The sequence below is a fragment of the Chiloscyllium plagiosum genome, unplaced genomic scaffold, assembly GCF_037043375.1.
Source record: "Chiloscyllium plagiosum isolate Xiang-an unplaced genomic scaffold, Cpla_swu_hap1 HiC_scaffold_4, whole genome shotgun sequence".
Taxonomy (NCBI): domain Eukaryota; kingdom Metazoa; phylum Chordata; class Chondrichthyes; order Orectolobiformes; family Hemiscylliidae; genus Chiloscyllium; species Chiloscyllium plagiosum.
Genome location: NW_028270142.1, coordinates 115702429 through 115717620, shown reverse-complemented (window position 1 = coordinate 115717620; position 15192 = coordinate 115702429). Strand labels below are relative to the sequence as shown.

At 39.6% G+C, this 15192-nt stretch overlaps 1 protein-coding gene across 1 annotated transcript in view; it reads right to left on the bottom strand.

Moving 5' to 3' along the window:
- The window catches only part of zc3h3 (zinc finger CCCH-type containing 3), a 272870-nt gene that overhangs the window by 159603 nt on the left and 98075 nt on the right, over nucleotides 1-15192 (bottom strand). Inside the window, exon 4 of the mRNA XM_043687898.2 lies at nucleotides 14806-14971. Coding sequence (XP_043543833.2) covers nucleotides 14806-14971 — 166 coding nt within the window. The remainder of the gene's footprint in view (nucleotides 1-14805; nucleotides 14972-15192) is intronic.

The window sequence follows — 15192 nt, the reverse complement described above, 5'->3', positions numbered from 1 at the left end:
TGTTGTTGCCCCTACCCAAAACTGCTATCACGGTTGTCTACCATTATGAATTGGGAGTACTACAATAGGATCCTCGAAGGAATAGCAGTGATAATTGCTCCCCTATGTAGTCAGAGTCTTTATATAAATTTTGATTGCTGATGTCATCTATATACCTCAGAAGTATATAATCAAATTATCTTGATAACTGGATTATATTTCCATGTTTTAGACCTATTCTTGTCATCTCTCCAAGAACAGATGTAGTCCACACTGGTTCAAATTGTTATATTTCAGAATGGATAAAACATTTAACTTGGTCATAATGAGAATCACTTGATGAAAAACAAGTAGAACTTCTGTGTGCTGCACTAAAAATGAATACTTTTACGAGTACTAGCTCACTTAGGTGAGTTATTTAATTTATGCCATTTATCTGAGAGCATAGCTTCTCCAATCTTATCCTACTGCTGAGGCCGGGAGCTTTCACTTGTTGCAGTTTCTTGCTGTTTGACACTCTTGATAACAGTGCGATCTGATCTGGAAAAGCCTGCCCTCCCCAACCCATCAACAAAGATCAAAATAGTTTTCCATCACCAACATACAATGAATATCCAGGTTCATATTATATAATTACTACAACTATTCATTTGTCTATTGATTCAAACCTGTTTCAGCAAGTTTTATCTAAAAGAATGCAAGGTACAATATCTCAATAAAAACACAAGTCTTTCAATTTCCTCACTTCAGGCAGCCTTTCTTTTCCAAATACCAAATGAAAAGTGAGTTTAAGATTCAGCTGAGGCTTGCGTCTGAAAAGAAGATATGTTAAATGATCAGATGTGACATAGCTGTAACAGTAAGGAGGAATGAAGAGATCTACAACTTTAACTGGGTGAATGCCTGTTGGATAATTTCAATCAGGAAGGACAGGTTGGCAGGCAGATAAAGTAGCTTGATTCCCAGACAGTCTTTGACTAATGGCCTCATTAGAGTTGAAAGTGAAAACAGTATACAAAATAAACCTAACAAGAGTAATAAATGCAAACTTAAGCAACTGAGCAAAACAACATATATATGTTCAATGCAATAAAGAAAAGATTTTGCCTGAGTTCAATGCTTCAATTCTAATTGATTCCAAAGGACCTTCAATAAATGAGGTGAATGTAGGTAAAACATAAAATATTCACAAAACATACACTGTACTCTATCAATGTTTAGAGTGGAATACCTATTTAAAGCGCCCAGTGTAAATGCTCCTTAAGCCTCGTACTTTTTCTTTGTAACCACCAAAAGATTACAACCATTCAGTACACCCTCAGTTCTGGACTGTCACACTTCTCTGATAATAATCATTTCATCATGGTTGTCACTGTGGGGGAGGTAGTGGGTAGCTACATCAGGGTAACCGAGTATTGCTTCTAATATATTCTAAGTCCTGTTATAACCACAATTGATGTTATTACTGCACAAGTCAGATCCCAAATCTGCATTGATAAAGTTTGCTTTTTCTATTTCAGTGAGGTAGTCCTTCATTGAAACATAAATATGCAATGCTGCAGTTTTGGTTCTAACATTAAAATAGAAGTTTGCTATTTAAATAAAATGAAGTCAAGCTGAAATAAAAAAAGTTATAAATAACACTTGCTGAGAAGATTTGTAGCTCAGGTTGATGATGAGTATACAAGTTAGCTCGCTGAGCTTGAAGGTTTGTTTTCAGATGTTTTGTCACCATACTAGTTAACATCATCAGTGAGAGTCTCTGGTGGAGCCCTGGGGTGGTATGTCCCCCCTCTGTATTTATAGGTATTGGTTTCTTAAGGTGAGTGATGTCATTTCCAGTTCCTTCAGTTCCTTTTTTTCCAAGAGAAGGCAGATAGGGTCTAAATCGATGTGTTTATTGATAGAGTTCTGGTTAGAATGCCATGCCACTAAGAATTCTCGTGCACCTCTTTGTTTTGCCTGTCCTAGGGTGCGTGTGTTGTCCCAGTCAAAGTGGTGTCCTTCTTCATCTGTATGTATAGAAACGAGTGGTAATGGGGTCATGTTTTTTGGTGGCCAGTTGGTGTTCATGTATCTTGGTGGCAAGTTTCCTACTGTCTGATTGTCTGATGCAGTTTTTTTTTAAACAGTTCTTGCATGGTATCTTGTAAATGATGTTCGTTTTGCTGGTGGTATCTATTGGATCCTTTTGGTTCATTAGTCGCTGTTTAAGTGTGTTGGTAGGTTTGTGGGCTACCATGATTCCAAGGGGTCTGCCTAGTCTGGAAGTCATTTCTGACATGTCTTTGATATAAGGTAATGTGGCTCTAGTTTTTGGTTGCATATTTAGAAATCTAACCCTAATCTGTTGATCAGATGGGCCAATTGGCTGAGGAGTTGCAGATGGAGTTAAATTTAGGTAAACGTGAGGTGTTGCATCTCGGAAAGACAAATCAGAGAAGGACTTATATATTTAATGGTAAAGTCCAGGGGTGTTGCTGAACAAATAGACCTTGGAGTGCAGGTTTATGGTTCCTTGAAAGTAGAGTCGCAGGTAGATTGGATCGTGAAGAAGGCACTTGATATGGTTTCCTTTATTGATCAGAGCACTGAGTATAGGAGTTGGGAGATCATGTTCCGGCTGTACAGATCATTGGTTAGGCCATTTTTGGAACATTGCATGCAATTCTGGTTTCCTTCCGATCCGAAGGACGTTGTGAAACTTGAAAAGGTTCAGAAAAGATTTACAAGGATGTTGCAGGGTTGGAGGCTTTGAGCTACAGGGAGAGGCTCAGTAGGCTGGGGCTGATTTTCCTGTAGCATCAGAGACTGAGGGGTGACCTTATAAAGGTTTATAAAATCATGAGGGGCATGGATAGGGTAAATAGACAAGGTTTTTTTCCCTGGGGTGGATGAGTCCAGAACTAGAGGGCATAGGTTTAGGGTGAGAGGGAAAAGATATAAAAGGGATCTAAGGGGGAACTTTTTCACACACTTTTTGCCCTTTGGGTCCCTTTTATATCATTCTCCTCTCACCCTAAACCTATGCCTTCTAGTTCTGGACTCCCCCAGCCCAAGGAAAAAATACCTTGTCTCTTTCTGACATCTTTATACAACAGACCTTGGACTTTCTCACCTTCAAGGTTATAACTAAAAATTCCTATCTGGAACATGCATACTATATTGTATTGATTGAGGTAACCTACTTCTTAACAGTTTTAAATCATTTCTTTTTTTCAGGAGCAATTGTTTTCCACATCCACTTTCGGCTAAGACGTCTGTTAAACTGCCGGAGATCCAGCTAAGGGTGATTCCTTTAAGTTTCCATCTGAAAGCATAATGCTCTACACTATTTACATTGTCACACACAACTGAACAGTCTTGTTCTCTCCACAGTTGCTTCGAGGGCAATGTGCAGTGGCGTGGAGAGTCCAAGTATGCATAAAGGATCTCACAGGCAGTGCCCTTCTACCACCAGCCAAGCAATGTCTTGGTGCCTGTTTGAAAGTTCTGGTGATGAGGCATTCTTCCATAATCACCTTGACAGTCTGCACAGGGAACCACTCGACAGGACCCACCCTCTCCTTTTCCCGAAGGGTCTCAAGGACACTACATGCTGACAACTTACTGATGGACTTGTGGTCAAAGATTTTTTTTCACAAATTTCTCCACGAATGACAGGTGATACAGAATAGTCTGGAGTGTTCTGTGGCAGCGAGGTCAGGCCCTTCCTTCGCAACACTGGGCACAAGTAGAACCTCAAAACATAGTGACACTTGTTTGCTTAATGGGGATCCACGTACAGCTTAATGAGCCACACACAAAGGTGGCCATCAGGGTGAGGGAAGCGTTGGGTGTGTTGCTTCCTCTCTTTTTCCAGATCATTATACATGGTGTCTCTGTGGACACAGTCCATTTCAATCTCCACATGAAGTGCAAGATGGCGCAGGTGACAATGGTGGCGCAGGTTTGGGGAACAGGCCAGACCTGCACCATGTTCAACAACAGAGTACCTCGCACCTGACAACCAGGTTTTATTCACCATGGAGAGGAGCCGGTGCTCCCATCTGCCCAGTTTCTGCCTCACTTTAGTGACACGCTCCTCCCAAGACATTGCACGTGCTCCTCCCAAGACATGGCGCATGCCCCCACCCCTCCAAACCAAATTCTTAGCACCTTGAGGTGGTCTGTCCTGACAGTGAAGGGATAAAGGATTGGTTGGCCCAGTTTCCAAAGAGCATGGTCTCACTCTTGCCTCGATTTACCTTGGCCCCTAAGGCTCGTTCAAGCTCGTCACAGGTGCACATGAGTCTGTGCACTGACAGTGGACAGAATAGAAAATGGCAACATCATCCATGCACAGGGAGCCCTTAACCAGTAGGCCCCCGCTGCCAGGATTAATCACCCCACGGGCTCACATCCTTTCTGGACTCAGCAAAATGCTCTATACAAAAGGAGAGAGAGGGCAGCCCTACCTAACTCCAGATCTGATTGGAAAGCTTACTGATACCTACCCATTGATTGAAACTGCACTAACGATGTTGATATGGAGTCTCGGTGTGCATCCTGGGTAATGTCTGAAGAATAGGCATAGCATCAAAATGGGGGTGCAATGTTATAACACCACCGTCACATTTGCCATTGGCTAACTATCCACATGAACTTTATTTCAAACTGTTATCTGTCCAATCAAATTTATCTATGCCAATGCATATTGATTGGTTGATATTCAAATTTAACAGAATATCTTCAGTTTATTAATTGCATCGTGAGGATATGCTAATTCCTAAAAAAGTGATAGCAATTTAAAGTAGTAAATTGCTTAAAAGACTGATGAAAGGTGCACAATTTATATGTATTATTTTAATATCTTTTAGAGTTTGCATATCAAACTACTGAGTTTGCATATCAAACTATTAATATATGGACACTGGTCTATTTTTGTGACAGGTTTTAAAAATTAACGTGGTCAGTTTCTCCATGATTTCAAACCATGAAACACTGCCTGAAGCTTTAGTGGAAATTTGTTTTTCAATAAGAGTCCATGACCAGAGAGAAAAAAAACATTAAGCTTAACAGAATCTATGGTAAGTAATTTTTAAAAAAAAGTTCCAAAGCATTTTGGCAGTTCAAAGGAGACCTAACTGGGGTAAGAAGTAAGAGTCTCTCCTAGAGAAAGGAGATGCTTAGAGCAATTAAGGAGACAAGTTACCTCAATGAAAAAGAGGTGACATTTCCAGACCAGGAGTGCTCGATTAGAATTCTGCAGATTATTAGAAGACTGAGAAAGTCGTATCACTCAATAGAGAGTGTGGTCAAGGGAAAAGGCCTCACAGTTCATGGGACCAGAATTAAGAAAAGGCAGTTCAGTGAAACCTACAGAATTTCTCTGGACGTTTGGACAAATTGTAACATGATGATGTCAGTGAGTAAACTTCTGCTTTGTATTTTGAAATCTTTCAAAAGGTGTTGCACAAAGATAGTTTGTTTGTTTTAAGTATTTTTATGTCATTTCCACAATGAACTTTTATCTTTTGTTAAAACAGAGTCTGCAGCCTTATATGCTTATTAGTGAAAGACCACCAGGTTAAATTAGGCGGGAAAACAACTAAAATATGATCTATCACGCAAGATTCAATTTGGGGATTGGACTTGCCTAGCAATAACATCAGGTAATCTCACCAACATAATTTTAGAAAATTCTGATCCATCGATATTTTCCCCAGCCTGGGTGTCAGAATTTACTGAGTTAGGATTTTGGAGCAAAGTAGTTACAGTGAGGAAATCCAAAAATGTTATATTCCCGAAGACTGCAATTTTAACCTGACATGTGTTGCTTAACAAATCTGCTGATAGAGAAATTTATCATATTATCCATTCATGGATCACTGGCTGGGCCAACATTTAATGCCCATCATTAGTTGTCCTTGGGGGTCATGATGAGCTGCCAAAGTGAACCACTGCAATGCACTTGTTCTAGGTACCTCCACAAGGTCAGGACAGAGTTCCAAGATTTTGACACAGTAACCCTGAACGAACAGCAATATGTTTCTAAGTCAAGAACATGAGGGGCTTGGAGGAGAACGTTCAACAGCAGACGTTTTAGTACTATTGCTGGAATATTATCAGGGCCCATAGTCTTTGCAGTGTCCAGTGAATTCAGCTGATTCAAGTTATCAAATGATATGAATCAATTGACTGCAAATTAGGAGCCGTGATGCTGAAAATGTCCAGAAGAGGGAAATGCATCATCGACTCAGCACTTCTGGCTGAAGAGTGTTGCAAAAGCTTTAGCCTCATCTTTTGAACTGATGTGCTGGGTCCCTAACATCGAGGATTGAGAGACCATAAGACCCAGGAGCAGAAATTAGGCCATTCAGCCCATCGAGTCTACTCCAACTTTCAACCATGGCTGATTAAGATCCTCAACCCCATTCTCCTGCCTTCTCTCTGTAACCTTTGATAATCAAAAACCTACCAATCTCAGTCTTACATATACTCAATGATCTGGCCTCCACAGCCTTCTGTGTCAATGAATTCCATAGGTTCACCATTCTCTGGTTGAAGAAGTTTCTCCTATCTCCATTCTAAAAGGTCTTCCCTTCACTCTAAGGCTGTCCACTCAGCTTCTAGTCTCTCCTACCAATGGAAACATCTTCTCAACATTCACTCTGTCCAGGCCATTCAGTATTCTGCAAGTTTCAAATCAGATCCCCACCCCCCCACCCCCATCTTTCTAAACTCCATTGAGTAAAGACCCAGAGTCCTCAAATGTTCCTCATAATGTTAAGCTTTTCATTCCTGGGACCATTCTCGTGAACCTCCTCTGAATACGCTCCAGGGTCAGTACACCGTTCCTGAGATATGGGGCTCAAAACTGCACACAACACTTCAAATGTGGTCTGACCAGAGCCTTACATAGCCGCAGAAGTACACCTCTGCTTTTATATTGAAGTCCTCAAAATAAATGCCACCATTGCATTGGCCTTCCTCACTACTAACTCAATCTGCAAGTTCACCTTGAGAGAATACTGGACTAGAATACCCAAGTCTCTATGCATTTCAGACTTCTGAATTTTCTCTCCATTTAGAAAATAGTCCATGCCTCTATTCTTCCTATCAAAGTGCATGACTTCACACTTTCCCAAGTTGTATTCCATCCGACACTCCTTTGCCCACTCTCCTAACCTGCCCTTTCTGGACTTCCCCGCTTCCTCAATGCTACCTGTTCTCTACCTATCTTTGTATTGTCTGCAAACTTAGTCAGTTTAGGGAGATTAGTGGAGCTTCCTCTCCAGTGAGTTGTTTAATTGTGACCCACCACATGCAGCTGGATGTGGCAGGAAGTGAGAGCTTAGATCTGATCCATTGGTCATAGAATCAATTAGCCCTGTCTTGTTGTGGAATCGATTAGCACGATATTTCAATTGCCAATTATGCTGTTTAGAACGGACATTTCACCATGCTGTAGTTGTAGTTTCACCAGACTGATACCTCATATTTCTGTATGCATGGTATTGCACTTGCATGGGTTCCTGCACTCTTCATTTATCTAAGGTGAAAGTGCCACACAGCTCAGAGGGCATTTTCAATGCAAAAATGAGACTTATGTCTCAAAAACACTGTGTGAAGGTCACTCCTACTGATGCTGCCATGCATTTGCAACAAGTAGATTAGTGAGAATGATATCAAGTATGCTCTTCCTTCTTGTTGGTCTATCATCACCTGATGTAAAACCTTTCCAGCAGCTGTTTTTAGTTGAGGGACTGAATGGTCTACTTCTGTTCCTTTAATATTTGCACTTTAGTCAGAATATGGTGCTGGAAAAACACAGCAGGTCAGGCAGCATCCGAGGAGCTGGAGAATCGACCTTTCAGGCATAAGCCCTGCATTAGGAATCATTTCTGATGAAGGGCTTATGCCTGAAACATCAATTCGCCTGCTCCTCGGATGCTGCATAACCTGCTGTGCTTTTCCAGCACCATGCTCTTGACTCGGATCTCTAGTATCTGCAGTCCTCACTTTCTCTTTAGTCAGAATATGCTTGATGTGTGTTTTTAGCCAAATTGTAACATACTGAATTTTGATATGTACTGTTTCTAAATCAGCTGGCAAAGATTACTCATTTCACTAGGCTACAGTGAAGTACAGGCAAGTTAATAAACACCAAATTATGCACAGCTGTAACAGGAATATCAGGTTGCTGCAGCAGAAGCAGCAGTGTTGTACTGTACCAGGTTGTCACAGATGTTCTCCACTAATCTTTTTTCCATGACTAAATGGAAGAAAACTTCAAATATACTCCACTTTTTTCAACCATGGACAGAAAAGAGCCTTCAACAGAGAGAAGCCAATGAAGCACTCCTTTCCCAGTCTTCTGCAATACTTTAAAATTATTGAAGATGCTCATGTTTTGTTCTCCCAAACCATTCCTGCACTTAGCACTGTTCCAAGTATAGTACAGTCATAACTGCACAGTACTAAGAAATTGACACAAAAAAATCTTTTTAATCAGGGGATTATGGTAGCTAAGCTTTCATTGGTCTAATCAATATAGCTATCAATCTGATGTATTACTCTCTCCTTCGGAAAACCTATGTAAAGCCCTGTACTCCTGCACCAAAACGATTTTGCTGTCCCTTTATTCAGAGGATTATGGTAGTTGAACTTTAATTAGCCTAATCACCTCAGGAGATCATGATCATCATTTTGGTGCACTACACACCATATCAATCACATTCTCTCTCAAACATGCAGACACATAACTTGTCCACTTATAGTCGAAGAGGGGGGCACAGACTGAAGATAATCAGGAAAGAACAAAGGCCAAAGTTCAAGGAATCACCATCTGTCCCATCCAAAGTTCTTACAGCTTTAAGTGTTTGTCACAAATGAAGCAAAGATTGCAATACTAATTAAAATACAGTAGTCCAAGGAATTAAAAGAGAATATACATGAAATGTAATCTGGCTGAACAACTAACAAGTTGGTAGCATATCAAAGTACCTTCTCCAAATTCTGTAGACTTATGCGTTTTGAGTAGTTATATTGATTTTTTTCCAAGTGAAGGTCATTTAAATGGATTGACACTGAGATCTATCAATTAGATTATTTTAGAGATGCTGCAGTCTTCTCATGTGCATGGTACTCAATTTCCATGCATCAGAATTTTATAGAAATGTATTCACTTACTACAATTCAGCATTGTTGGCAAATACAAAAACAACAGTTGTGCTCAAAACTTAGGTTCAGGCTAATGCTCAGGAATTGTCTGAATTTTCTTTTATTTCTCAGAGGACAGGCCCACATGAATGAATATATGGCACTTCTGGCAAACATAAGTAAACTACATCTTTGAATTAAACAAAAGCTCACAGGATAGTCGCTTTCTGATGCACCCTCCATAACAATGTCTCTATTTAGCAGAGCGAATTGCCACAAATCAGCATCTTTATCTCATGAAAAATAAATTTGTTGTATCCTTTGAAATTTGCCATTCTTGCATCTGTCCTGATGAGTGCAAGATCAAAAGCTTTCTGCCCTTTTTTCAGCAACCAGCAAACTCATTGGTCCATTGGTTATGCTTGTTTTTAACAGTGAATTACAGCTATTAGAACCATTGATCAAGTGGATATCAGAGATCGCTTTGTGGCAACATAATTTACTGTGATCAGTATCCAGTGATGCTACATTGAAAGCAGCTCTCATGGTGGCCACAATGATGTACAGGCCAGTTATAAAATGAGATGGAAATTTCTTCCTGAAGAAGGGCTAATGCCCGAAACGTCGATTCTCCTGTTCCCTAGATGCTGCCTGACCTGCTGCGCTTCTCCAGCAACACATTTCCATCTCTGATCTCCAGCATCTGCAGACCTCATTTTCTCTCCAGTTATAAAATGCTCAACTATTCACATTGTAACAGGAAGATCAAATCATTGCAGCAGAAGAGCAGCAGCATCTGTTGGATGGCGTTTCCCATGACTACTCAGACCCCTTGGCATCATGGTAGCCCACAAACCCACCAACACACTATAAGAGCAGCTAATGAACTTGAAAGACCCTATACAGACAACAAGCAAAACTAATGTCATTTACAAAATGTCCGTGCAAGGACTGTAACAAACACTACATAGGACAAACAGGCAGAAAACTAGCCACCAGGATACATGAAAATCAACTAGCACAAAAAGACATGACCCTCTCTCACTAGTATCCTCATATACGGATGAGGAAGGACACCACTTTGACTGGGACAACATATCCATCCTAAGACAAGCCAAACAAAGACACGCACGAGAATTCCTAGAAGCAAGGCATTCCAACCGGAACTCTATCAACAAACATATCGAGTTAGACCCCATCTACCACTCCCTGAGAAAACGAACAGGAAATGACATCACCAACTCAAAGAAACACAAACATATAAATAGAGAGCAGGAATTTTCAGCAGTGCTTTGCCTGAGGCCCACTGAAGATGTTGCCTAGTAGGCTGACAAAACGTCTGGCAATGCACCTTCAAGCTCAATGAACAAATCTACACCCAAAACCTCAACCTGAGCTACAAATCTTCTCAAAACTCACTAATGCTATACAGTCCCAGGTTGTCAGATATTGCTTCATCTTCCTCATCTTTCTCCATGGCTTTCTGAAAGAATACTTCAAGTGTATGCCATTTTATTCAAACGTTGACTGAAAAGAGGCCTCAATTGGGAAAAGCAAATGAAGCACTCCTTTCCCAGGTTTCTGCACTTGAAAATTGCTTGAATCTTTCTCCCCTAAACCATTCCTACACTGGGCACTGTTCCAATTGTAGTACAGTCATAACTAATATAGTGCTAAGAAATTGATGCAAAGAAGATTATTTTTAATCCAGGAATTACATTAGCAAAATTTTCATTGATCTAATCGATGTAGGAAGTCATGGTGTATTACTCTTACTTGGTGCATTATTCTCCCCTTTGGAAATTCCCAGTAAAGCCCTGTGCTCCTGCACTAAAACATTTTTTGCTGTCCCTTTATTCAGAGGTTACTGTAGCTAAATTTAAATTAGCCTAGTGAACTTAGGATATCATGACAATCACAGTCCTCATCAGAAAGCACCAGGACACAAACATACAGTCCATTAATAGTTGAGTCTGGAGTTCTGTACCCCCAAACTCCATATTAATGGTCTCAGGCCCTAGCACCCAATCGCTTTTGCTAAGAAAACCTTTTCCCTTCGAGTACTTCAGTGACCCGTAGATGCCTGCTGTCAGTTTATTGTTGTCATTCCATAAGATATCCTCAAGGTGTGGTCAAATCTCTCTATCTTTCAACGAAGTGCTCCAAACACTTGTGCCCTCTCTGGAACAGTCGCACGCTGGGACCTTCCAACTGTGGTAATGTTGTAGTAAAGCTTGGTATCTCTTATCATTGCTCCAAGACTGCAGGACCTCCATTAGGTCAATGTTTCAAATTCCACCCAGAACTACTAATTCTCAATCACTCCTTTTTCTACACTACAGGAAAAATGCAGTTGATAAACATTCTATTGTCTATTGATATCAAGACTGAAGTTACCTCACTGTAGTGCTCGACCAAGCAAGAATCAATTGAAAAGCTATGAGGAACTACAATCCTATTAAATAAGCTAGCTATTATTCTTAAACATTAAAAACCTCTTCAGCTATTTTAAACCGCTATGTTAACTTATATTTAATTTAATGGCTAAGAAAATAATAAAAAAGTTAAATTCATGGCCTAATGACGTCAAATCACAGTCTCCTAAGGCCAGAGCATGGATGAAGTAAAGGTCTGGTGGTAAAGATAAACATACAAAAGACAACCTGAAAAATGGGTAACAGACTGCAGGAAACTAACAGCCAAGCAGGCTTAGCCTCGTTGTTTCATTCTCAACTGGCGCTAACCGAATACTGAGATGGAGTGCAGATAAATAGAGAGGCCATATCCACAGATCCATTGTGATAGCAGGGCAGATAGATAAAGTGTAAGGAATAATTATTTTTTACTAATTAAGGTATAGAATATAAGATCACGGATATTATGCGAGAACTGAATAAAACACTAGAGTCATAGCTAAATTACAGCATACAATTCTGGTCAACATTATACAAGAAGGGAAGGTTGGACAGGTTGAAGTTGTTTTCTTTGTAACAAAGAAAGTTGAAGAGATAGTTAACAAAGGAGTCTAAAATTTTGAGGGACCATGATAGGAGGAGATGTGAAAAATCTAGGTTTCTAAGCACAGGGGTCAACAACATACATTTAAAATAACTGGCAGAAAGATGAGAAGGGAGTGTTCGAATCATTTTCTCACCAAGAGTGAGCTGACAGTCTCAAACTCATTTTTTAAAAGGGTTCCAGAGTCAGAAATCATCAATACATTTAAAACATTTTTTGGAAAGTCATAATCTACAAGGCTATGTACTACAATCTAAAAAATGGAATTCAGCTAGGTAGTTTTGGCAGACAGGGACATAAAGGGTGGAATGGTCTCCTTCTGTACTGTAATTTTCACTATCTTTCTGGATCCAGCTATTCTTTTAAGGCTCTGGATCACATGAACAACCTTATCTGGTCCTCAAGCTATACTTTAGGATAGCTATTCATAGTGCTTCACAATATGAATGTGACACCTCACAATACTCCTCACTCTGCTGGCAGACCCTGGAATTCACCTTACAAAACCATCTGACCTTACTTATTCAAAAGTCAACATCTGCATAAGTGCTGCTGAACCCCACATATTGACTTATAACATTCAAATTAACAAATGTTTTCCTTGGTGACAATTGCCATATAATCACAGCTGTTAATTTTCTCTTGCAAATAATAAATTAATAGCAGTGTCAAAATAAATCCTCAAAATACTGAGAATATCATGTAACAGAGACTGAATTTAATTCACCTGGTCATTGTAAATCAGTCTCACTAATAACACATTGCACTTAACATGGCTTACAGAACATGGTCTAACATTTCTCATTTATAAAAGTGTTTGCTCTGTGGATTCATTCATAACTTCACAAGAGAGAAACCAATATATATTCATAATCCCTACCACTGAAATGGGGCAAAGTAATATCTTCACCCCTGTTCATATGTAAATAATATCTCAAAAATGTACAGATTTCAACAAAACTTGATACATGTAATGATCAAGGCCCAAGAAAGAACAAACAGGTTTTCACACAGATGTAGATTATCTAACATGGGAAACAAGCTGAATAGATTTCTTTCATTAAAAAAAAGGTTGTGGGTAGTTTGAAAATGTGTGGACTGCCTTAGCAACTATAGTGGAATTTGTCATAACTGTCAAAATGTAAACAGAGTTTTCAGAGCAGTTTGTTAAGCATTATCCTGAGGCCTCCTCAGTGACAAAGAAATCAATGATTGATTCGAAAAAATGTTCTTTCAGCTTTGTATATGCAGAGCTCCTACCAAGCAACAAAAAGTTTCAAGGAAGACGATGTAGCAGTAATAAGACTGAGTTGGCAGAGTGACAGAGGTATGAGCTTTGAGTGCCCTCCTTACTTCTTAATTTTTTTCACATTAGGTACATATGTTATGATCAAAATCATTGAATAACAAATATTTCTGAAAGTAGGTTTTGGGACAAACAGCTCAGCAACAGCAGCAAGAAAGAACAAATCAGGTTTTCACAAAGATGTAAATTATTTAACATGGGAAACAAGCCAGTTGTTTCAGGTTCTGCTTGTTTATAACATACATTGACTTAGACACTACTTCAAAGGATAGACTGTCCTAAATATTTTTCAAAACGAACAACAAAGCCTTTATTCAAGATAGACTCTTTACTTATTTTATGAAAGGAGTTCAAAGATGGAGAACACTTGTGGTTACTTAGTCATTTGCATGTATTAAAGAGCATGATGCCTTTGATGCCATAAAACCACCTGAAGTATTTCAAGCAATGTCAAGGTTAAAATGCAAGTTGCTTGTGCTCACTGTTTTTCTCTAATGTTGCTTAACTGAAAATGTTTGATTATTTAATTCTTTTAGTCCTGAATTCACATCTTGATAAAAGGTATAGTGGACAACAGAAAAGAGAGAAAGTGAGGACTGCAGTTGCTGGGGATCAGGAGAATCGATGTTTCGAGCCCTTTCGATAAAGGGCTCATGCTCGAAACGTCAATTCTCTTGCTTCTCAGATGCTGCCTGACCTGCTGCACTTTCCTAGCAACACATTCTGCACAACGGAAAAGCCCATAAAACAATCTAACTATTCTAATCCCATTTTTTAGCACTTAGACCACAGCTTTGTATCTTGGTGACATAAATGTACATCGAATATTTCTTAAATATATTAAGTTTTCTGCTTCTATCACCCTTACAAGTAGTGAATGCCAGATTCCCATCTCTCTGGGTGAAAAATATTTTCCTCGTTCCCTCTAAACCTGCTCCTCTGGTTTCCTCTCTCAGTCCAAAGATGTGCAGGTTATATGGGTTGGCCATGTTAAATTACCCACAGTGACTAGGATGTTAAAGCTAGGTGGATTAGCCATGGTTAAAATGCCAGATTATGGGGATTGGTAGCAGACTGAGGCTACGGCTGGGGCATGGTCTAGGTGGGATGCTCTTCGGAGGGTCTCGATAGGCCGAACAGCCTTTTCCCACTCTGCAGGGATTCTATGATAGGATAGATAAAATCAGTCGAAGATCTGTTTCTTGTCACTACTCATCACATTCCAATGAAATTGTGTGCGTCCACTTATGGCAGGATCAGAATGACATCATCCGTTTTCACTACTAAAATCTTTAATCAGAGTACACTGGAGAAAATATGGTAATCAGCACCTAAGTAAGTTATACATGCTTAATTACCTTGAACCAGAGATAGAGCTGTTGATCTTCTTGGACTTGGAGGAAATGCTGCAAGAGGCTCCTGGCAATGTACTATTCCAGCCTGCATTCTTCTTCACTATTTTATACCTCGTATTGATCAGTTGGTTATTTGAAGGGCTCCTCACTGAAGATGAAGAAGTGAGACCTACAAAAACATTAAAAAGCATTTTATAAATAAATAACAAACATATCAAAGGAGTTATATAGACAATGAAAATCAAGATAGAAAAAAATTTATTGCCTGCCTTGCTCTTGACAAGGTGATGGGGAGCTGCCTTTTTGAACCGTTACAATCTAAGTGCTGTAGATAGACCCTCAATATCCTTAGGAAGGGAATTCCAAGATTTTGACCCAGCGACAGTGAAC